Below are 23920 nucleotides of genomic sequence, written 5' to 3'. Positions count from 1 at the left end.
ATATCCGATTTATTAATCACATGAGCAAGTCTTTTAAGAACTTCTTAGTCCTAAATCATTTTAGAAACATAAGTGGTTATTTTTCTAGAAAATTGGATACACAATGCACAAAGCTGAATAAAGAGGACCAAATTACTAAGAGATGGCAGCTTAGGTTCTTTACCTAACATCAGTATGTAATTATGTAACATAACATATAAAATACAGAAAAATCAGAGTTGTATCAAATAGATAATAATCCAACATATAACATTTTTCTATCAACTGGTCAACTAAATTCCCAAATTCACAACATTCCTTAATTATCCAGCTTATGCATATGGATATGCTCAAGCACATACAGAAGCACCAAAAAAGGAAAAAGAAATAAAAAAGGAATAACTAATTACTAATCACAAACCTGTAAAGTGAAAATCCTATCTTCAAATTGCACCTCCTTTGATAAAAAAATATACTCCAATAATTTTCTTATACTAATTGCTAAACTTCTTATTCACATGTCTAAATTATATTTATTAGAGAAATATAAGAATATGAAGCCCCTTGGTATAATGTTAAACTATACAAAAACAAATCACAAAAAAATACAATAAAATTGAAGACAATCAAATACCAAAAGATACTGATTCATCAAAGAAGTCTTTTCCACTAATTTACGTAAACTCAAGCTTCTACCACGATTGAAAGTGCACAAATGATTTAAATTACTATTACATATAGTGAAAATTATTTTGTAGTATCAACCAATTGTGCATATGTATCAAGAAAAAGAGCTGAAAATAAAATGCTATTTCAGTCGTTGAAAGACAATAACCAGTAGAAGTGATAAAAATACAGAATTCAAGGGAGAAAAATTCGATAAATTAAGCTAAGTAGGTAGCAAAAAAATTATATTTGTGAAGGCTAAAGTAAAGATCTGCAGATAAATGATGATCACAACTAAAAAAGAATAGTAGAACAATCATGAATGAGATAAAAATTAAAAGTTAGGAAGCAAATGAAAGAATTGTTAAACTATTAAGAATTCAGATAGCCAACAAAATATCTCAACCGCAAATTTATAAATCTATAACAAAGAAAAAAAATATTGAATCAATAAGTCACCCAAATTGCAAAACAAAAAGATTCTAACCGACTAATATTCAAATCCCAAATCCAACAAAACCAATTAGGGATCTGCCAACAATAATACTTATCTCACAGAATTTGTTGGTTAGTCGGTTGCAAAATGTCCAGAAATCCCCATAGTTCTAGCATGCACGACCAACATCAAATCCTCCACTTTGTCCATCACCAACATGTCACCCATAACCACCGCTCACTGGGACCACCGTTGCCTTAGACTCTGCCATCATCATAACTGCTGCCGCCGCCACCTTATCCACCACCCCTGTTGTCCCTTCCACCGCGACGATTCCCCTAAAGGTTGGAGCCATCTGGTACTGATATCAACCATCTTGGTGCAAAAAAAAATATACCCTATAATCCCCTCCCTCAAGTCAAAATATGAGCAAAAAAATTTGAAAAAAATAGAATCAGAGAATTGAGAGGGAAATTGAAAAAAAGGAGAAAAATATACCCTTCTTGCTGTGATTCAAATTTTAAATTTTAAATTTCACCTTTTCAATACTTGTTAGGTGAAAAAAATAAATGTTGAAGTAAAGAATGAAATAAAAGTAAATGAGAAAATCAGGGAAAGAGAAAAACTTGAATAACTGAGAGAATAAAAGAACAGTAATACAGAATTAATGAGGGAATGAAATACCACAAATGATATAATTTGCAAAGAGAACACCATAATAAATCTAACTCTGAAGCTTTCTCCTTCAAGACACGTTGAATTTCTACTACCTGACAACTTTTTATTAATAGTTTAGTATTGATATAGACTGACAACAAAGATTTTAATTATAAAATTTAATAACTATAATTACTTTCATTTTATATGATATGCTTAAATTAGAGATAAGGTGACATCTAGTTAACATTCAAATTCTTTTTTTTCCTAACGAAACTAGTAAACATAGACTTATAGTATGTTTGAAAACATATACTTACATTAATTCTTAACCTTGGATTGAAAATAAAAAGACAAGAATTCAAATTGCATATCTAGAATTTCTTCAATATATTAAAAGTGAATTTTTAACTAAGCTTATTAGAATGAATAAAAATACTATTTGTATATTAAAATTAATCATTAAAATTAATTACCATATATGTATTATTTAACTCATTTTTAATATATATTTTATATTCTAACATATTTTATATTAATAGTTAATTTGATAACTAATTTTAATGTACACTAAGATTCTAAAAATCGAATGGATTTATTGATTCAACCGGTTTAACCGTAATTTAATCGAAATAACTATTTTATAATAAAATAATAATTAAAATATAAATAAACATACTAAAAAATAATTATAATCTGATATAAACTTTAAAATATCATTCAAATTATGCAAGTATTTAACTTAATTCATGCATTTACTAGAATCATAACACTGCCGCAACTAACACAAATACAAATTAATTGATAAACATTCATCTTGTTGTGACATGGATGTCCATTTAATGATATGTGACTTTCTTCATAATATGGGCGGCTCACTATTTTAATAGTAGAAGGCTCAAGTTCTCAAGAAGAATTAACTTAATGAAATTTGAAAAAGTGAACTTTGTATGCATATAAATAGGGAGAGTATGGTCTGAGACAGAATACACAAGATTAGCATAAAACACTTCTCTATATATATGTACCTTACAACATATAAAAGAGTGAATTATTAAGAAACATATGAATTATCTTAGTTATATTGAGATAATAATTTTAGAGAATATTAATACTAAAGTTCTCCATTTACACTTCTCTATTTTATATTTATCTTCTCTTATTTATTTATTTTATAACATTATTAGCACAAGGCTTTGATCAAAATTTAGGAAGATACAGGTAATAAGTTTACATTATGTCAAAACTCTCTCATCTTGAATTTAATTCTTTTAATATATCCAGAGAGGCAGAGACAACTACTTATTATGGATGTTAGATGTCGAAATCTACATTGATTCAATGGATCTTGGAGATACCATTAAGGCTGATAATAAAACATCCCAGAAGGATAAAGTTAAAACTATTATCTTCCTTCGTCGTCATCTTGTCGAAGGACTGAAAAATGAGTATCTCACATTAAAAAATCGTTCAGATCTTTAGAAGAACCTTGAAAAAAAGTATAACCATCAAAAGACAATGATACTTCCTTAAGCTTGATATGAATGGACGCATTTGCGTCTACACGATTTTAAATCTATAAATGAATACAATTCAACAATGTTCTAAATCATCCCACGAATGAAATTATGTGGAAAAAAAACTGATATGATATGTTAGAAAAGAAAAATTATAGAAGAAAAAAATTACCTTTACAAGAAAGAATCTCTAAAAAGATTTTATTAAAAAGAAAAATTATAGAAGAAAAAAATTACCTTTACAAGAAAGAATCTCGATACTTGATTATTGTATATATGCATCTCATATGTAAATGTATTTCATCTACACTTTCAGAAGCATGGTGACTTATTTTTGTTTAATAGTATACGGAGTTAAGCTTCAAAATAGTTTCTGAAGTTGCATCGAGCCTCAAAGTAATCCCTAAAGTTAATAATTATCTAAATTCATCCTCGAAGTTGCACTCCGAGACTCATAGTAGTCCTTGAGGCATTTTTCGTTTATCAGAATCTTAAAACGACATTGTTTAGAGAGGGAAAAAAAAAAGAAAAAAGAAAAAAAAAGCAGCGTTCACCAAAACATTGGAAACGACGTAGTTTTGTGTCTATTAAAAAAAAAAAACAAACTAAAGCCTAAAGCCCCACCCTTCCCTGAGCCTTCCCTTTCCCTTCCCCAACCCTTTCCATTTCCCTTTCCCAACCTGCCCTTTTCCTTCCCCTTCTCTCACTCACAACTGTAGAGGCAAGTTTTCCTCAACCTTCTCTGTCGCCGGCCTCAATTTCAGTGCCGCACCGGTCTCCCCTCCCCAACCTAGTCTTTCACACTCCCAATCTGCTTCTCCCCACCACCACGAGATCGAGGTGCTCTCCGACCTTGCCGTCCAGATTTCGCACTTTCTCACTATTTTCAGGTGTTCCGTCAACCGCCCCCACTCCTCCGTCGCCCTCGTCATTGCTCTCGAGCCCGCCGCACTCGCCGACGACTCCAAGGCCCACCAACAGCTCCATAACGAGGCAGGCGCTCCAGGCCACAAATAGAATATCTCTCACGGCCAGCTCCAGGCGCTTTCCACTGTCCCGGCTGACAGCCCCTCCCTACTTGTCACCGTCTGCTCTCTATTCTCCTCTCTGTCTTCCTCTACATCCTTCTTCTCTTCTCAGCAGCCAAGGTGAGTTTTTTTCTTTTTTTTTTTAGTTATTTAATCATTATTGTTTAATATTTTAGATGATTATTGTTACTGATGATTGTGTTTTAATGTAGTTGTCATGGTTGATTTTTTTGTTTTTGATTCTGTAATTATTGCTGTTTTTTTTTGTGATTGTTGCTATTTAGGTTAATTGATCTTTTCTGATTGTTGCTATTTTTTTATGATTTTTTGTAATTGTTAGTTTTCTTAACTCTGTGATTTTTGCTGGTTCTGATGATGTCGTTGTTGTTGCTACTATGAAATTGAAGAAGAATAAGCACAACAGTGTGAAGAAGAGAATTGGTGAAGATAATTGGGGATTAGTTTTTTTTTTATAAATATAAAACGACTCGTATTTGGGATTAGGTTTTTTTTTTAATAAATACAAAACAATGTCGTTTCAGTCCAGCTCAGTTTTCTGGTAGCAAGGATGGACGAAAATTATTTCAAGGACTATTACGAGTCCTGATGCAATTTTAGGGACGAATTTGAGAAATTGTTAATTTTAGGGATTACTTTGAAACTCGAGTGCAACTTTAGAGACTACTTTAAAACTTAACTCTAATATATGTTAATCCATTAACTAAAAATTTACATGTAAAATCCAACTTTTTAAACAATATAATCAAATTTCATAAGAAATATCATTAATTCACATTTACAATCAAAATAAAATAAAATATAAATAATATTAGTGGCTGATATTTTGTATTAATATAAATTTTGATATTATGTTATAACCATGTTTAATTATTATGTCGTTAAATATTTAATTATTCTGTTGTGAAAAGTTTTGACTACATGACCATGCTACCAAAAAATATAAAAAATATTATGGGCACAATAAAATTTATACGTATATTGGCATGTGTTATTTTATACCTTTTTTAATATAATTTCGTATTTAATATATATTTTATAAGAATAATTAATTTGGTGATTAATTTTTGCGGTATATTTAGCATAATTGAAAAATATATAAGTAAAACTTGATATATATATATATATATATATATATATTCATGGTTTATAAATGTAGCCAAAATGATATATGATATTACTTTCAAGAGAAATTCTCTACATATAAGCGTTTTTTTATACAAGTCTTTATAAGTGCACCTTCTTCTTCTTCTTCTTGCGCACGTTCTTCTTCCTCTTCCTCTTCTTCTTCTTTTCTTTCGTTTCTTGCCTTCTCTTTCTCCTTCTTCAACCATTACTGCACATTTTCACTGCACATTCTTCTTCTTTTTGCTGCACGTTCTTCTTCCTCTTCCTCTTCTTCTTCTTTTCTTTCGTTTCTTGCCTTCTCTTTTTCCTTCTTCATTTACGTGCTTTTCTCTCTGTTTTCTTTCTTCGTTATTCTCGATTTCTATTGTTTTTTGACATCAAACTCTGAAATCGTTTTTGAAGAAGAAGCAGCAGAAGATGAGGAGGAGAAAGAGAAAGAATTCTGAATTATGCATAAGGTGTACTTCAACGAATTTTGGGTGTATTTCTTAAATCCTTTGGGTGTAGTTTTTGTAATCCTTTGGGTGTATTTCTGTAATCCTTTGGGTGTATTTCTATAATTGTTTGGGTGAATTCCTGTAACCGTTTGGGTGTATTTTTGTAATCCTTTGGGTATATTTCTGTAATCGTTTGGGTGTATTTCTGAAGTTCCATTATCTTCAAAGTTGGCAAGAAACTTGTTTTCATGGAGGAAGAAGAAGAAGAGTCGTTTATAATGCATGGTGAGTAGCGCGCTTTGGAAACATGCGTTTATTTACTCTTGAATGTGGGAGTGTAATGCGTGTTTTTTGTTGGGCTTGTGCCAACTTATAAAACTTGTAAGCCAAAAAGACTTGTATGTGTAGCAGGCCTCTTATTTCAAATACAAATAATAGATGAATTAATTTCGGCTAATTACCATGATAATAATAATGCAAGTGTAATAATAAAGAATTAAAATCAACATTAATATTTACAATACAATATTGTCTTATAATTTGATTTATAATTTGATCCCATACAGGTTATTAAACTTTGAAATGTTTGGCTTGCTCAAATAGGCAGATATCATCAACACAACACAGTCAAGGCTATTAGTCAATAGTCAACACTAACTTCTCCCCTTGTTTTTGTTTCAATAAGCCTAAATTTCATTTTCACCCAACAGAGGGTAGTGGAGTGAAATTATTCAACAAAAGAAAATAGTTCAACAGGTATGAATGTTTTTGACATTTTGATTTTAAATGCACTTCGTCTTCGTGGCTGAAAAAGAAATTCCTTTGGCCTTGGGTTCCAATTTTGTAGGTTGTTCGATCAATTAGGGTTTAATCTCTTACGATTATTTGATCCAATTTCAGCATTGAATATGGCCGTCTCGAAATCCGGTGCCGGAGAATTCTTTCCAGACAAGAAGCACGTCAGAAACTCTTTAGTCACCGTTGGTAAGTATTTTTTTTTTTTTTAAATTTCCTATTTTGCATTGTATATAATCTAGGTTGGGTTTCACGCGTTCAACTTTATTCTTCACATTTTTCGTGCATCTGATCCTTCTTCTAATTTATTTATGTATTTGATTCTTTATTCGTTAAATGCATTGGTGTGAAAGAGTTATTTGATGTATTTGGGGATAAGGAATTGCTATGAACTATGTTGGATATGAATTAGGATCGACCTAATCACCTAGATACTTTGGAAAATAAATTCAAGGGGTTTTTTTCATTTGCCGTTTCAACGAATTAAGATATTGACTATGAAAAATGTCTAATTAGTAGAAGGTTCTAATATTTGGAGATATTCCTGATGAATATTTTTGTTTGAAGATGTATAGGATTATCATGCGTCACTCTCCAGCATGCCATAATTGAGAAACTAAGATTTTACCCATTTTTATATTTAGAATATTGATGCTCAATTTCTCATGATTGTCACTATTCTTTTGATTCTTAATCTGCTTATCTGCCACGAATTATTGTATGGCAATTTCTTTTAAAAGTATGAGGCATGAGTGCAAGTTTATTTGAGTATTATGCATGAAACCTGGCCTGAATTTACCAACTTTGAGTTTGATTAAAACTAATCAAGTTACTTAGTTGCCGTTGCTGACCATCAGGGACAAATGGATTTAGATGATAATAGTAAAAGTTGGACATTAGGGTTTTCACTCCGAAGGGTAAAGAAACTTGTGCCTTTTTGTCAAGATTGAAATTGAGATGGACAATAGGGGCTTTAACTTTAACTTTCTAATGATTATGCAAATATAAAAGCATAGGTGTCTATATCTACATTTATAAAAGAAAGAAGAAAAAAAGGATTTCATAATTCATAATCAGATTGGTTTTTTATACATGCAATGGAGTAGGAATTGTCAATTTTGGAAGATCAAATTTAGTTAACATAGTGATTCTAATTGCTTGATCCTAATGTGTGTGTTTTTCCTTCATTGTTGCTGATTGGAATTTGGAGAAGGTTCTTTGTGCTTCTTGTGTCTTACCATTGAACTTCTGTTGCTGTCCTTCAAATTTGATAAAATCTAGTTTGTTAATTTTAGGTGCTTTTATTACCACTGGTGTGCTAACGGCTAGATTGATTAGTTTTAGACGAGGTAACTCTCATTTAGGGCAGAAACTAATGAGGGCTTGTGTGGTGGTCCAAGGCGCTACGGTGGCTCTTGTGGTTGGCACTGCCTATTATTATGGAACCCAATTTTGTCAAGTTGGATCAGTTTGAATTTAAGTTAAAAAAATATTAAGCCTAATTCAAACCAAATCAAATACATACATTTTAATTGGCTTGAGTATATTTTTCGTTTAAATTCAATCCCACTCGATCCTATAACACTTCTAATAAATGATGAGCACATTGTGGTTGCTTAGAATTAATATGTCATTGATACGAGTCCAAGTACCAATCCTGGCCCAATGGAGGAGACTATGGATGATGAAGGAGTGTTTGGGTTGAGTAATTCAGGTCTCCAGTAGAAGAACAAAAGGGAAGTAGAAGAACAAAAGGGAAATGAGGCAGTCAGATTGGATGAAGGACTATGAAGCATGAAGGAGCGTAAATTCGTCGGTAATAATTTAACCTGACGAATTCGACGCCTTTCCCGCTGGTAAATCCACCGCTACTCTGCGACACTAAATCCGACAGTATTCAGCGTTTTTCTTGTAGTGGATGTTGCTGCTGATCTTGCTGAAACGATGGAACCACTCGCGATTACTCCTCACAAACGACCTAAAAGGAGCAATCTGACTTGCCTGATCCAGAACGAAAGGGAGGTGCTGAGATTTTGGCGGAGAGACACAGAGGATGGCAAGGAGAGGTAGCTGGAAGAGACGTCACCAGAGGAAATCGTTGCTGGAGAAGATGTCACCAGAGAAGATCGTCGGTTGGAGGAGATCGTTGAAAAACGCAAGAGGATCGAAGATCGAAAATCGTCATACACGTGTTTCAACTTTCAACTAAAGTGTTTTTGAAATTAGGGTTTGTCAATTTGGGGTTTTTATATACAAGTGAACCGTCGTAATAACCAAAATCGCCACCAAATATTACGGCAGCAACCAAAAACGTCGTAATATCCAAATGTTACGGCAGTTCTTTAAAATTGCAGTAACATAAATGCCATTTTAAACTGTTTTTATTTTTTATTTTTTTTGTAGTGGATGCGTGAAGGGAGCCGGAATAATACTTGAGACAATAACAAAAGTTAATTATGTAATCACCTAGTGAAGAGATTTATATATAATAGAGAAAGGAGTCCCAAAAGATATGTAAAAAATATCATATATCCTTAAAGAGTCTTTCTTACTCAAAAAAAGATAGTCTTATTTTTTATTGTCCATATAATTCACACATATTTCTATTAAATTCTTTTATTTGGCGTTGTTGTTTATTACTGTAATTTTCTGTATTAATTATTGTTTCTAGAACTATTTTTTTCGTTACATTGTAAAAGAGTACCAAGTAGATTATCAAACATGGTAGTAGTGATTAGTCTCTTGGATGTATGACTTAAGTCCTAAAAAATCAAAATGTGATATCAAATAAAGTATGTGAACGATGTATAATTTGGTAACCTCGGGTAACAGACAAAGCATAAAATCATCTCTATTAAAGTTAAAAAAATAATAAATTTGTCTTACACTATTTGAAAAATGTGACAAATGAATTATTTGTATAATTTATAAAGTCCGTATACACGAGAAAATTAATGGTGAAATTACAAATTGAGAAAATACTCTGGTCCTGAAGTTACACTCGAGTCTCAATTTAGTCCTTGAAGTTTCAATTACTTTAATTTAGTCTCTGAACTTTTCAAATTTTAATCACGTTAGTTCTTACAGTGGTTTTCGTCACAGGGTCAATTGAAAAATTTGGAGACTAAATTGAGGTAATTAAAACTTCAAGGACTAAATTGAGTTTCGAGTGTAACTTCAAAGACCAAATTAAGTATTATCTCCATCAATTTGTCTAAAAAATAATTTATTTATTATGAAATAAATCTATTTATCACTATATCCTAAATAATTATACAAAAATGAATATAATTATATAACTATTAATATTTTAAAATTAATTTTTATATGAAATAAATCTATTTATCACTATATCCTAAATAATTATACAAAAATGAATATAATTGAATAACTATTAACACTTTAATAAAAATTAATTTAGGCAAATACTAGTATCTTGTATAATATTTGCTGAATGAAATAATTTGAATTTTTATTTTTTAAAAAAGCCTGGTGGTTCAACATAGAAAAAACACGTGGTACGTAGGACGTAGCATTCATGTGTTTCAACTTTCAATGTTTGCGTCTCACAACACACATGACGCCATCTCGCTATATATCTGTTCCTCCTCATCTCTCTCTCTTTCTCTCTTTCCTTCGATTCCTCTGTAATCTTTCTCTTTAATTTTTATTCTTTTTATTATTATTATTCATCACAACACCCCCACGCCATTCGCTAAAAGACGAGAGGGTTTCAACTTTCACGCAATCCGTTCCTTCCCCAGAAATTTCTACTCTCTTTCTCTCACACTTGTAAGACACCAATCCTCAATTCCCTCTTGCTTTTCATTTCTGCAATAATTGAACCGTACACTTCAAAATTCATATGTCTTCTTCTTGTGTTCTTTGTTTATGTTGAAATGCCCCCACCACCATCGATCTTTACATCACAAACTGTAATTTAATATTTTTTGCAACAAGGGTATTGCTCTTTCTGCGTAGGCTTAATCACAAATTAGTTCCCCTTTTTCTAATAATTTATTATTATTATGATTATTATGATGAAAAAAAAGAAATAAACTTTGCCTTTCATTGCCGCACTCCTTGCTAGGAACTTGGTCATAGTAAAATATAAGAAATTCTGGGTATTTGTGTGTGCACAACATATTCTAAAATTAACATGTTTGTGGTTGGACCGAAATTAAGCAGGTAGTTGTGCCACATTATGCATCATACGCTTTGTGTAGCTCTTTTTAGGCCTTGTTTTGCATAGCTTATGAGACTATGTTCTTATTTACACCAGTTCAATTTTTTCCTTTTGGCCTTCGGAATTTCCATATTATGCATCATACTCTGGAGTCTGGACAATGAAGATGCTTTTGCATCCATCTTACTCTGTGTAATCTTGATGATATAAATCCATGATCATGTGCTATAATGATGAACAATTTATTCCTGTTGTGTTTATGTGTGTGTGTCTGTCATGCTAAAATCTTTAGCACCTCTATACTAGTAGTACAGAACACCAAAAAAATGTGGATCTAGAGAAATAGCATTGTGTGCTGCATTGATATATGGTGCCAAGAAACGCCATTTGCAAAGGAAAATACATAAACACTTGTGTATTCCAGATACACAGCATACACAAGTGTTTATGCATTCTCCTTTGGTGGGTGAGTGAACCATTAAGAGTGCCAAGAGTGAAGTAGGTATCATGTCTGATAAATACATAGTAACTGAGTCTTCTCCTTCGTAGACCCTAGGATATCCTGAGCCTTTTTGCACTGTAGTCTAGCTCATTAAACTGTTTTTAGCTTTTATACTTAAATCTCTCTCTGACATATTGCCAAGATACACACTATGAAGTACCCACTTCATAAACATTGATCACCTTTTTGTTTTTTCCAGTACTGGTCTGAATACTCAACATTAACACTAAAGTGCAATTTTCCTTAGCACAGACATAGAGAGCTAATAGGTTGGTTCGACCAAGGTTGAGAGCATATAAAATTTCTATGAATTTTCCGTTAGCTTAATAAAATTGTCACCTTACAAGCCAGTGCTGATGCCTAGTGATATATTGAGCTTTAACAACTACTTCCCGGTCTTTTTAATTTAATGGAAGTTTATTGATCCTATAAGGATTACATTGTAATTGAATTTTGTTTTAATCTTTTGATGCTGGTGAAGATGTGAACAAATATGTGCATTGGATAGAAGCTAACTTTACTTAATTGCCCTTTGTGTCAGGTTGAAATAAGGTGATTGTTGTACTCAAAATGTCATCTCCAAGCAAGAGAAGAGAAATGGATGTAATGAAATTGTAAGTAGATTGTTTTACTGTGTGTTGATAAATACATGCTTCTGTTGTTGTATTGATTTCTATAGCATTTTCTTTCAAGACGAAGAATATCACTATTATTGTTAAAATGATTGAATGCATTGTTGGCACACTGATATGCTAATGAGGTATTATCTGATCTTGAACTTAAGTTCATATATGGATTGATTTTCTTTAGTTTTACAATCTACCTTTTGGAGAATAATTGTAGTTTTTATGCATTGAAAATTCACTCATGGCTTTGGGATGTTCAATTTTATATAAAGGCTTATCCTGCATTCGTGGATTAAGATGACCATCATATTCATAGATGAAGAGTAAGATTTATGAACGGTGAAATAGCCCTTTCTCAACTATACTTTAAATATGTACCAGAACAGAAATATCAAGTAACATTTAAATGTTTCAAATACATTATTAAATGATGAGGCTTATGAAGCATCAACATTTCTATTAGGATGCATAAGACAAAGAGAAATGCTACTCAGCTAGACCATTTTTGCTAGAATTCATGGCAGAAATCATGGGTGTGGTAGGATGGAATGAAGAAGTAGGATGTACTCACTCATCCTTGAGTCAATAACATTCCACAACCCACACATGATTCTGCAAAACATTTCTGGCTCTTCATCTTTGTGGATAGGGCTCAGACCTTTCATGGACTTGGCATTGCTCTAACATCTTGATTACAATATCATCATCAATATAGGAAGCATATAAAATTACTGATTTGTAAAAGCATGTTCATATTAGTTCTCTTCTCTGTTGTATCTGATAGGTGAGACTATCACTCTTAGCGCAATGATGGCATCTAATCACTTCATATATAAGTGTATGTATGTATGTACATATCTATATATGTATATGAATATTTGCAAAATTTCATAGCCATATAAAATATTCTCCCATTTTCAGGATGATGAGTGATTATACAGTGGAGATGATAAATGATGGGCTAAGTGAATTCAATGTGGAGTTTCATGGCCCCAAAGAAAGTACGGTGGATACATTCTAGCTAACTTAATTTTTTGTTTTCCAAAACTGCACATGTATGTGAATGATCTCTTATTAATTGATGCTTGTTAGACGAAGAGTTTCCCTTTTGACCTTTTTGAATGATAAAAAGGGGGGTTAAGCAAATGACCATTATCAGGATTTTCTTTCTCTACTGGCAGATTCAGGAACTGATGTGCTGTTTAATGCATTTTTTATTCCTAATGATACAGGGTTTAAATAAAACAAAGGTGTTATTTAAGTTATTTAGGGTCAGTAGCTTGCTTCTTTTTTTTTTTTTGTCCTTTTTTTATTTTTTTTTTTAAGTTTATTTATTAGGTAGTTATCATATGGTGGGTAATGCTTTTCAATTTACATGTCAGATAATAATTAGAGTAAGTTGTAGTAACATTTGAAGATATTCTGTGAGTATTTGTATTTGTATAAAGTTGTTATTTTTTACTAAATTTTGTCAAATAGTAATTGGTAAAATGAGCAAAAAAATTTCGAGAGAATAAAGGAAAAAGACCCTTTAGGTTTATGAGTGAGAGAGACTTGGAGCAACGGCTAAGTTGTCTCCATGTGACCTCAAGGTCATGGGTTCAATGCAAAGCTAAATTACTCATCTTTATTCTATTTTGGTTCCTTGATTTCTTACATTTCTGTGATTGTTGCAGGCCTCTATGAAGGCGGAGTCTGGAAAATTCGCGTGGAGCTGCCCGACGCATATCCATACAAATCCCCCTCTGTCGGCTTTGTTAACAAAATATTCCATCCAAATGTTGATGAGTTGTAAGCACAAGATAAGCTTTAATCATGATCCTTCCCCCCCCCCCCCCCCCCAAAACAAAAAAAAGACCAAAAAAAGTGTGTTTCTAGTGGATACAGTGTAGTTCAGGCATATTAGTCCTGTTAGCATTTGATTCAATGATCCTTTTTATTAATTGCTTTCTTTTATTTGCCTAGTGTTAAAAATTGATAGCTCACCACTAACTTTGCACAGACTCTACTTGTTCTTGCCATTGATTTGGGGTTATTGTGCAAGAGTTAAATGAAATTTGATTTAAGTGTTCAGTCATGGCAACTACTTGCACTTGATAAAGAGTATGAGCACATGTGGATTACAACTATTCTTCCTTGTGTATTTGTGAACTGTGCAGATCTGGCTCTGTATGTTTGGATGTCATCAATCAATCATGGAGTCCAATGTTTGGTAATTCAGTTATAGGCTGTTCATAGTTAAAGTTTCATGTAACCAACATTTAAAATTTCCATTGCATTTAACCAAGGTTTCTGTTTTTTCCCTCTCAGATCTTCTAAATGTCTTTGAAGTATTCCTACCACAACTATTGCTTTATCCGAATGCTTCAGATCCTCTCAATGGTGATGCAGCATCATTAATGATGAAGGATAAAAAGCTGTATGACGAAAAAGTTAAAGGTTAGCATATTGTTTATTATTATAAGACCAGTGCCTACTATCTGCTATATTATTTCTTATTAATAATATGAAAATCTTAAATTCATTATGTTTTAATTAAATGGCTTAATTACTCACAAACTGAACCATATTTCTGCAATTCACCTATAGTATAATTTTCTAGTGGTGATAAAAACATTAACCTTCTTTTCTCATGATAATTCAGTAAGTTTACATCATACAAAGCTTTATTGTTACATATTTTGAGTAGAAGCTTAACTATTCAAACTTGACATTAGTGTTACCTCTTATGTGGTTAGATAATATTACACAACACTTCTTGATTTTTCATGCTCCATGCTTATGAAGTAGGCTAGTGTCACTTTTCGTAAAATACAAGGTACTTTGAGTATTAAATTTCAGGGGATTTTAATGTATGCTTTTACAAATAGAGGGGGGGGGGGTGTTCTTAATATTGTCTAACCCTATGAAAGCCAATGTAATTTACCCTAAGTTTTTTTTTTTTTTTTTTAACCTATGACAACTTCATATATCTGATTAAATATAATATAATGTAGTTTTTTTATTAAAAAATAATAATTAAGGTGGTTTATTTTTGTGAAATGACTAAAACTTATGTGAAAATATTGGGCTGGTTAATTGTGGGGAACAGAGTACTGTGAGCGGTATGCAAAGAAGGAACATATAAGCAAATCAAAAGCTGAAGAAGAGAGTGATGAGGATGATATCAGTGAAGAAGAATGTGGGTCAAGTGATGATGACATTCCTGGACATGCTGATCCCTAAAATAAACTGGTTTATTACTTAGTGATCTTGCACCTTTTTCAAAAGGTCCATGTAATAACAATTAGAGCTCCTATTACATGTTTATTTTGTCCAATTATAAGACGTAGGATTAAAGATATGACTAATTATTTCTCCCTGTAAAATTACAGTTCTTATTCATGTACTCAGTTAAATAGGTTATATATATTCAGTAAATGAAAAGTGAAAGATAATAATAATGTTGAGGTTTCACATTTTTGTTCCCCCACCCCATCTCTTGTCCTTTTATCTCCTCTTCCTCATCTTCATTACTTTTCATAATCTTTCTGTTGTTATGTCACTTATATGTGGATCTATTTTGGTGATATTTTAGCAGTATTTATTATTTGATAATCTTACACCTATTAAGAAGTTAAAGCAATATTTAGTTAAATACTTTCTCTTTAGTACATATGTGCTAAGGGAAAGGGAATTTCTTGAAGAATGATCTAGTTGTTGAGTGTTCATATTTTATTTGATTTTTGAGAATTCAACTTAGTGATTTATGTTGATTATGTCTATTATGTCTGTCTATTTGGATACAATCATTCAATCCTTACGACTTGGATGGTAAAACTTTCAGATTAAAATGCAGTTATATAATCTAAGAGACTTAAAATCTCAACAATAATAGTAGAAGCAGTGTTTTCTAAGCTTATATTGTGTAAACGCATGCGTCTCTCTTATACAATTAACTAAATACGAGTTAATACTGAAAATGGCCTTAAATTTGATTTTAATTTAATTTAATTTTTGAATTTTTAATTGACCCAAATTATATCATAAAATTTTAACGCGTGTCTTAAGTTGGCTCTTTCGTTCATTTTCGTCACTGGAAAAATGAACAAGAAAAAACTACAGCTGCGCAATTCTTCTTCAACGTCGTTGTCAAGATTAAGAAATTTTGATGTCATGGTAAAAAATTTTAATACTATTTTTTTGTTCTATATTTTTCACGAACAACCATCATCATTAATGTTTATTGTTTCATCTTCTAAGAAGAATGAAAACAAAGACAAAGAAAAAATATCAAACAAAAAAAAGAAAAAAATACAATAAAAAAATTATGTAACTTTTTATTTTATTTTTTAATTTATCTTTTTTAATAATAAATGCAAAAAAATTTTGAAGAGAAAACACAAAACTTTATAAATAAAAATAAATTTTATACGAAGAAAGAAGAAGAATAAAAAGAAGTTACAAAAAAAAAAAAGAAATTGCAGCATTATGTCTAGAATTTTAAAAAATTATAGTGTCAAAACTAAAAAATTTTTGTGTCAAAGTTAAGAGATTTATGTGTCACGATTAAAACATTCCATCCTACTTTTCACGTGAAGAAGTGTGTGATTTTAGCGAATGTTTGTAAGCGATTTTTGTTAGATTTAGACTGGACTTGTCTAATAAAAATATAGAGACCACTTTAATAAAAACATTAAAAATGTCTTTTTTTTTTTAAAAACATTCGCACATGTCATGTTATTATTGGATATTCTTATTAAAATCGGTTAATAATTTATTTTTTATTATAAACCAGAACAAAATCAGTTTATCATAGTGACAATAATAAACATAATTGTCTGCATTATAATTATTAGACCCGATTTGATCCGATTGAATTATATCATCTAAACCAAATATCTTTAAATTTTTTGATAAAAAGACAATTATATCCCTGACTTTTTGTTTTTCGGACATTTAAATCCCTAAAAATTTAAAAATACAATTAAATCCCTAAAAAAATTGAATTTATTGTTATTGTTATAAAAAAATCGGTTTTATTCTAATTTGTTAAAAAATTAAAAAATAACCAGTTCATTAATACGTCCAATAATAATGTGACACGTAAATATCTTTACAAAAAGACATTTTACTTATCTTTATAGGAGCATCCCCTAAAAATATTTGGATGCCTAGCTAAATTTTTGTATTATATGATTTTGCCAACTACATCCTCCCGGGGTTGTCTTTTTAGCAAAGTTTTTGAATTATATGATTTTGCCAACTACATCCCCCCGGGGTTGTCTTTTTGGCAATATTGGCTTTCGAGTATTACGAAGAAGGCATTTTAATTACGGGATTTGCTACTTTCTCTAACGGTTTGGAAAATGTTACGTTTGATCATTTGCAATGAACTATTGATGAGTATACTACTCAGTATACATGCATGCAAACTCATGCATAGTATTATCATTTTTAAATGCAACTGCTTGAGGATTTTTTTTTTTTTTGAAATATGATAGATGACTATCAGAATTTATTATTTTTTATTATTAATTAGTTACTAATGTTTAAAAATATGAAATAAAATATGTTATTGGATTACTAAATTAAAAATATTAAATTAAAAGAATTGAGTTAATGATTAAGTGATAATAAAAAAAATAAATTTTAATGGTTTTCTAATATATTTTTTTTAACATATAACTTATCCGATTTTGGTCCAATGAGACCTCCAAAAATTCTTAGTCTTAACACTTTGCCGGTGGCTAAATATATAAAGAAAAAAGAATTCAGAATTTAACTCTTTCATGGAGGCCAACGGAGAGAAAAACTAATTGACACTTATAACTCGTAACCCTTTCACGAAACCAGTAGCCAAATTTTATACTTTCATTATACGTTTTTTAATTGGAATGCTATGTATCATTATTCATTAGTGCCTTAAGTGATCTATATATAATTATTAAAACAAAAATGTTAGGTATACATAAAAAATAATTATTAAATTAACTATTATATATTTATATTGTATTATTTAATTATTTATAATATATATTTTTATTTTAATATATACTTTATATAAATAATTAATTTTTTATATACATAGAGCATGGTTGGTTAAAAATCATTCGTAAGGATAGATCATGACTATCTATTGTCTTACTAAATATAAAATATCAATTATGTCTCTATGTTAAGTGCTTAAGTTGCGGGCTAGGAGAAATAATTTATAATATACTATCGAAACTGAGAGACAAAAAAATCTAGAGTTTGGATTTGGATGTTTTCATACTTAATACGTAAATTTGAGACGATGATTATTGAATAAGGCAAAAGAGCATTGACCATCTGTTGGTGCTTACCAAAGATTATTATATATACAAGTTTTCATCATTGTTGATGTGATTTCGATCACTCTTCTAATGGTTCAAAAACCACTGCAAAACAAAGCAACTAACCCAAGAATAATGGTTGTGATGAACCCAATCTTGGCACTCTCCATTATTACTACCATTTTATTCTTCTCTCCAATGGCTTATTCAGAGAGCAAAGTGGTGAAGAGCGCATTGGTGAGATTCATGGACAATCTTGCACCATGGAATAATAATTCAGAGAGAGAAGCACCAAGGTACTGGGGATGGAACCTTGACACAGATCCATGCGCAGATAACTGGAAAGGTGTGAGTTGTTCCTCAGATGGAAGTGTGAAAGCCATTGTTCTTGATGATTCAAACCTGAGTGGAACCCTAGACGCCACCTCTCTCTGCATGGCGAAATCTCTTCAAATTCTGAGCCTGAAGAGGAACAACTTGCAGGGATCAGTGCCCGAAGCTATCGGAAACTGCAAGTATTTGACCCGTTTGTTCCTCAGCGATAACAACTTCTCCGGTGATCTTCCGATTTCTCTTCAACATTTATGCAGCTTGAGGTGGCTTCATGTTGCCAGAAACAACTTTACCGGTCCCATTTCCGATAAGATACCTGCCTCAGTCTTGATATCCTTTCTCGGTAAGCACGTACTTTTCATTTTGATTATGTATTAACATTTTAAATCTTAAATCATAAATACTTGTATATAGGTGAGAATAACAAGTTCACTGGGGAGGTACCTGATTTTGACTTCACGAAACTCATTCAATTCAACGTCTCCAACAACAACTTGAAGGGTCAGATTCCTGACGTGAGAAACAAGTTTGGTGTGGAAAGCTTTTTTGGAAATCCTGACTTGTGTGGATCGCCGCTTCCAGCGGCGTGTCCACCTAGTCCCTCACCAAGGAAAGAAAAAAGACTATTTATCACCGACGGCGTGGCGATTTACTCTGGCTACATCATTCTTGGCATCACCGTGGTGGCATTCTTTGTGTACAAGCTAGTGAGGAAATCCATGAACAAAGTGGAAGCATCCAAGGCTCTCAACAAGAAGGAATGCCCAAGGCATCGATTAACTCGTAAGGATCCTGCAGGTACGCTTCTGCCTTCTTTCATCTATCTCTTTACAATTATCTTATCTGTACACACAAATTTATCTACTAACATAGAATATACATTAAAAATAAATTAAATTATATATACTTTTTATACACCAATATATAATAGCTAATTTTTTATTTTTTTATTATATTTTTTAATTTAACATACATGGATAATCTTCGAATTATATATAAAGAATTAAGGATTTGTAACATACAGGAGGCAATAATGGTGAAAAGAGCAGAGAGGATTCTTCTGAGAGCAAGGGCCGTGGCAGCGTTGAGATGAGATCAGAGCCATCGATAGCATCACTTGAGAGTGGAATAACATTGAGCACATCAACGCTGGTAGTTCTGTCAAGCAGGGTATCAAAGGCGCTGAGGTTTGAGGACTTGCTGAGAGCACCAGCTGAGTTGATTGGGAGAGGGATGCATGGGAGCCTCTACAAGGTGATGCTGGACAACGGTGTGTTCTTGGCCGTGAAGAGGATCAAGGATTGGGGAATCTCCGAAAGTGATTTTCAGAGGAGAATTGGGAAAGTTAGCCAAGTCAACCATCCATTTGTGTTGCCACCTCTTGCTTACTATTGTTCCCGCCAAGAGAAGCTTCTTGCATATGAGTACATGGACCATGGGAGTCTCTTCAACATGCTCTACAAAGTTGGTAAGTTGTTTTTCTTGATTATATTTCTGTATTATTTCTGTAAAATATTATAGCATTTTTTGTTAATTACAAGTGTCTCCAATTTTAATGGAAGAATCATGAATGGTCTTGTATGCCAAAGTCAATTATTATACCTGAATAAAGAATAATCACAATTTTTCATGATCACTTTTCGTTAATATTGTGAAATAAGTATAAGAAACCAATTTTTAATTAGTCCATAGCTATTTTTTTCTGTTATTGTAAATTACTTTAAATTTTTTTGAATGGTTTTTAGAATTTAAAATTTAGAATTTAGGATAAAAAGTGATAGCAATTTGTTATTCGATGGTCTGTTTATGACAGTAGACGATTAACAGCGGTTAGTAATGATTGACCAATGATAAAAAGTGAGGTTACAATATTAAAAAGAAAAAATAAAAAGCTATGAAAAAAATAAAAAGATAATTTTGAAATAGTTGATTCTTTAGTTGAATTATAGTTGTAGATCTCTTATTTGATTTTTAATCAAGACATTAGATAATATTTTGTTGTATGAGCCTCTATTCATCCACATGGCATCTTTTACTTTCTTATTTAACGTTACATTGCTCTTTATAAAAGGTGTTCGTTCTGTCTCAAATTTAATATACGAATAGTATACTATCTTATGAGAAATGTTAGAAAATTATCATTTATTATTTTTTATTTATTAATTAAATTTTTTTAATCTAATAATTCAACAACATATTTTAGTTTATATTTTTAAACATTAATAATTAACTGTTGATAAAAAATAATAAATTTTAATAATCTTCTAATATTTTTTCTATTTTATTACACTAACAAGATTTGTTCATATTTCAATTATAAACTCTATTGATAAATGATAAGTTCATTATTTTTGTTTGCTGCAATAATGATAAATGATTATTTTATCAGGATCACAAAATGGAAAACCCTTTGAGTGGGGAAGCAGACTAAACATTGCTGCAAAAATAGCAGAAACTTTAGCTTATATGCATGAAGAACTACGAGAAAGTGGAATAGCACACGGCAACTTAAAATCAAGCAACATTTTGTTCAACAACAACATGGAACCATTAATAAGCGAATATGGGCTAATGGTAATTGAACACCAAGCTCTGAGATCACTCTCTCACAGCAAGAGTGTGAGGAACAGGGTTCTAACTGCTGCACATGCATATAGCACCTTCAAAGTTGATGTATACGCCTTTGGGGTGATACTCTTGGAGCTTCTCACAGGGAAAGTGGTTCAGAATCAAGGGGTTTTTGATTTCGTAAAGTGGGTTAATTCTGTGGTTAGAGAGGAGTGGAGTGTTGAAGTGTTTGATAAGAACTTGGTGTCAGAAGGTGCGAGTGGAGAGAGGATGATGAACTTGTTGCAGGTTGCATTGAAATGCATCAATCCTTCTCCTGCTGATAGACCAAGCATGAGTGAAGTTGCATTGGCCATAGTTGCATTGAAAGAGGAGGAGGAAAGATCTTTAACATAGGAACATGCTAATTCCACACAAGGTAGCAGAGAGTTATGTTATTTGAAATGGACATATTTTATTAGCATTAGCAATATTTTGTCTTTTTCTCTAAATATCACTCTTAGGTCTACTATCTTTTTATGACAACATTATTCTTGTTAAGGAGCTACTTGAGTGGATTTTTCTGTGTCTTTGTTAATTTCTCTTCCAAATTTTAGTTATATATATATAAATTCTCTATTAACTTCTACTTACATTTGGAGTCTTCAAACTTTGTTGGTTTTTAATATATTACAAAATAACGAAATTAGAATTCTCCTTCTATTTTTGATAATATCACTTTAAATATAAATTTTTTGTATTTTATATTTTCATGAATTTGAAAAAAAAAATTAAAGACATGGTCAAAATAAGAACGATAATATTATTTTCTATAAAATATAGTTAAGATTTTTTAATTAATAATCATATTAGATGTTAATCAAAAATCAACTATCAAATTAGCTATCAATATAAAATATATGTTGAATATAAAAATATATTAAAAATAAATTAAATAATATATATTTATAAACAAATACATGATAGTTGATTTGGTGGCTAATTTATTATGTATAGATAGCATTTTTAGTTTTTATTCATAATTTATTTTATTTGTTTAATTTGATTAGTATCACTTTTAGAATTTAATAGCCATAACACTTTAATTCATAGTATTTGCAATGAATACAACCTAGTTTGCTAAATGAACTTTAGAAAGTTATGAAAAAAACAAAATTATATACTTACTAACCACTGTATATCTTTTAGTTTAATGATAAGCGCTTGATCCAATAGTAAAATCTATATAATTGGAACGAAATTGCTGGCCTAATAATATGACCAACATTATTTTAGTAGATACAATTCTGAAAAATTATAATTATCTTGGTTAAACTTACAATAATACGACAAGTAGATTATTATTGAGAGATTTTAAGATGGATTTATAAGTCTTTAAGAAAAAAATATCAAATAAGTTTATGAAGAAAATTTTATGTTGGATTTAGAAGTTTTTTTTCTTTGAAAAAATAAGTACCAAATAATTTTTTGAAATATTGAACACAATACATTTTTTTCGTCAAAGACTTATAAATTAAATTTATCGTTATAATTGCCAATGAGTTATATCTCAAATAGTATAATCTCTTCATATTCTTCTAAGAGATCTTGAATTTGAGTCTTCCTATTTTTGGTAAAAAAATAAAATAAAATTTATCGTTACAATTTTTTACAAACTTATTTAATTTTTTTAGACCTAGTCTATCATAATATTTTTTTAAAAAAATAAAAATTTTTAATAACAAAAAATATTAACAAAAAATAACTAAAAATTATTTTATTTATTATTTATTAAATATTATAATAACTAATAAATACTAAATAAGATAAATTTTGATTTTTTTTTCCTAAAAATTCGATACTTTATTGTTTTCGAAGACCTATAAATGTATATGAAAAATTTGTTATTAGCACATTGTTTTGTTAAGCAACAAACAACTGAATGCGCTGATGTAGCAGCCCATATTATTTCTGACTTTGTGCTGGCAGAGTGAAGATCGACCATTTTGGACAGACAAAATCATAGGTTTTATTTAGTTGCCATGCGTGCAAGAAATGTGTGAGTATGTGACCCTACCATTAGCTTTTGTCTCTTTATGATCTTCTATGTCACCAATGGAGTTAGATAAAATATTAGAAGAATGTCAAAAATATTTACATAATAAAATAAAATTAAAATAAAATTTTAGGAAAATTTAAATTAAAATTTATATATTTATGAATGCTATTTTATCATTTCTAAAATAATATGTAAGTTATCCTTTTTGATAGATCACATTTTAATTAGGTATTTATTTTAATTTGAGTTACTTTTTCCATTCTTTCGTCGTCGTTGCGCCTCCCAACCATTACCGTCTCATTCGTGTTTTATTTTCTCTTCCCAAATCATTCTTCTAGAAAAGGTACTCCAACTCTCTCTAATCACTACAATAATATAGACTATTTTATAGGATTATTATGTGTCAAAAAAAATTAAAATTCGTCAAAAAAATAAATTTTGACATTATTTTAACTATGAAAATATGTTAATAAAAGTTTTGTCAAAAATAGTATTTTTAACCTATAAGTAATTGTAAAAAAAAAGTTTAAATCTTATTTTGATAAATATTGGCCGTAAAAAATAATTTGTTAGAAAAATTTAAGAATATATTTTTTGTGATACTTATTAACCGTAAAAAATACTATTTATTTTTATACTTATTGACCATAAAAAATTCTCAACAAAAAATTTTAACAAAGAATGAGATGAGATCTTGAAACTGAAGAATA

General features: G+C 30.6%; 2 protein-coding genes and 1 long non-coding RNA gene across 10 annotated transcripts; all 3 read left to right on the top strand.

Annotated features, from left to right (window-relative positions):
* Positions 1 to 6462: 6462 nt before the first annotated feature.
* LOC112722376 (uncharacterized) lies at positions 6463 to 9150 on the top strand. 3 transcript variants are annotated; one of them, XR_003162646.3, is made up of 3 exons: positions 6463 to 6622; positions 6714 to 6850; positions 9065 to 9150. It is a non-coding gene; the product is annotated as an uncharacterized lncRNA (long non-coding RNA). The 3 variants fall into 3 exon arrangements; XR_011867659.1 differs by having other exon boundaries at positions 6767 to 9150; XR_011867658.1 differs by having other exon boundaries at positions 6714 to 9150.
* A 1045-nt stretch (positions 9151 to 10195) lies between these two features.
* On the top strand, positions 10196 to 15433 carry LOC112722374 (ubiquitin-conjugating enzyme E2 5). 6 transcript variants are annotated; one of them, XM_072207086.1, is made up of 8 exons: positions 10196 to 10453; positions 11891 to 11963; positions 12760 to 12813; positions 12897 to 12976; positions 13652 to 13766; positions 14135 to 14187; positions 14286 to 14414; positions 15067 to 15433. In XM_072207086.1, exons 4-8 carry the CDS (start codon positions 12898 to 12900, stop codon positions 15198 to 15200), a joined length of 510 nt encoding a protein of 169 aa, XP_072063187.1. In that variant the 5' UTR covers positions 10196 to 10453; positions 11891 to 11963; positions 12760 to 12813; position 12897; the 3' UTR covers positions 15201 to 15433. The 6 variants fall into 6 exon arrangements, with proteins under 6 accessions (XP_072063187.1, XP_025629158.1, XP_025629160.1 ...); XM_025773375.3 differs by having other exon boundaries at positions 10202 to 10453; positions 12760 to 12817; XM_072207085.1 differs by lacking the exon at positions 10196 to 10453 and adding an exon at positions 10482 to 10622 and having other exon boundaries at positions 12760 to 12817.
* A 2844-nt stretch (positions 15434 to 18277) lies between these two features.
* Positions 18278 to 21804, top strand: LOC112722373 (probable inactive receptor kinase At2g26730). The gene is made up of 4 exons (XM_025773372.3): positions 18278 to 18947; positions 19019 to 19402; positions 19629 to 20072; positions 20994 to 21804. The coding sequence occupies exons 1-4, from the start codon at positions 18362 to 18364 to the stop codon at positions 21566 to 21568; spliced, it is 1989 nt and encodes a 662-aa protein (XP_025629157.1). The 5' UTR covers positions 18278 to 18361; the 3' UTR covers positions 21569 to 21804.
* The last annotated feature ends 2116 nt before the right edge of the window (positions 21805 to 23920 follow it).

This window comes from Arachis hypogaea, chromosome 11, assembly GCF_003086295.3.
Source record: "Arachis hypogaea cultivar Tifrunner chromosome 11, arahy.Tifrunner.gnm2.J5K5, whole genome shotgun sequence".
In the NCBI taxonomy this organism is placed as follows: Eukaryota; Viridiplantae; Streptophyta; class Magnoliopsida; order Fabales; family Fabaceae; genus Arachis; species Arachis hypogaea.
This window is presented reverse-complemented; position numbering and strand designations above follow the sequence as displayed.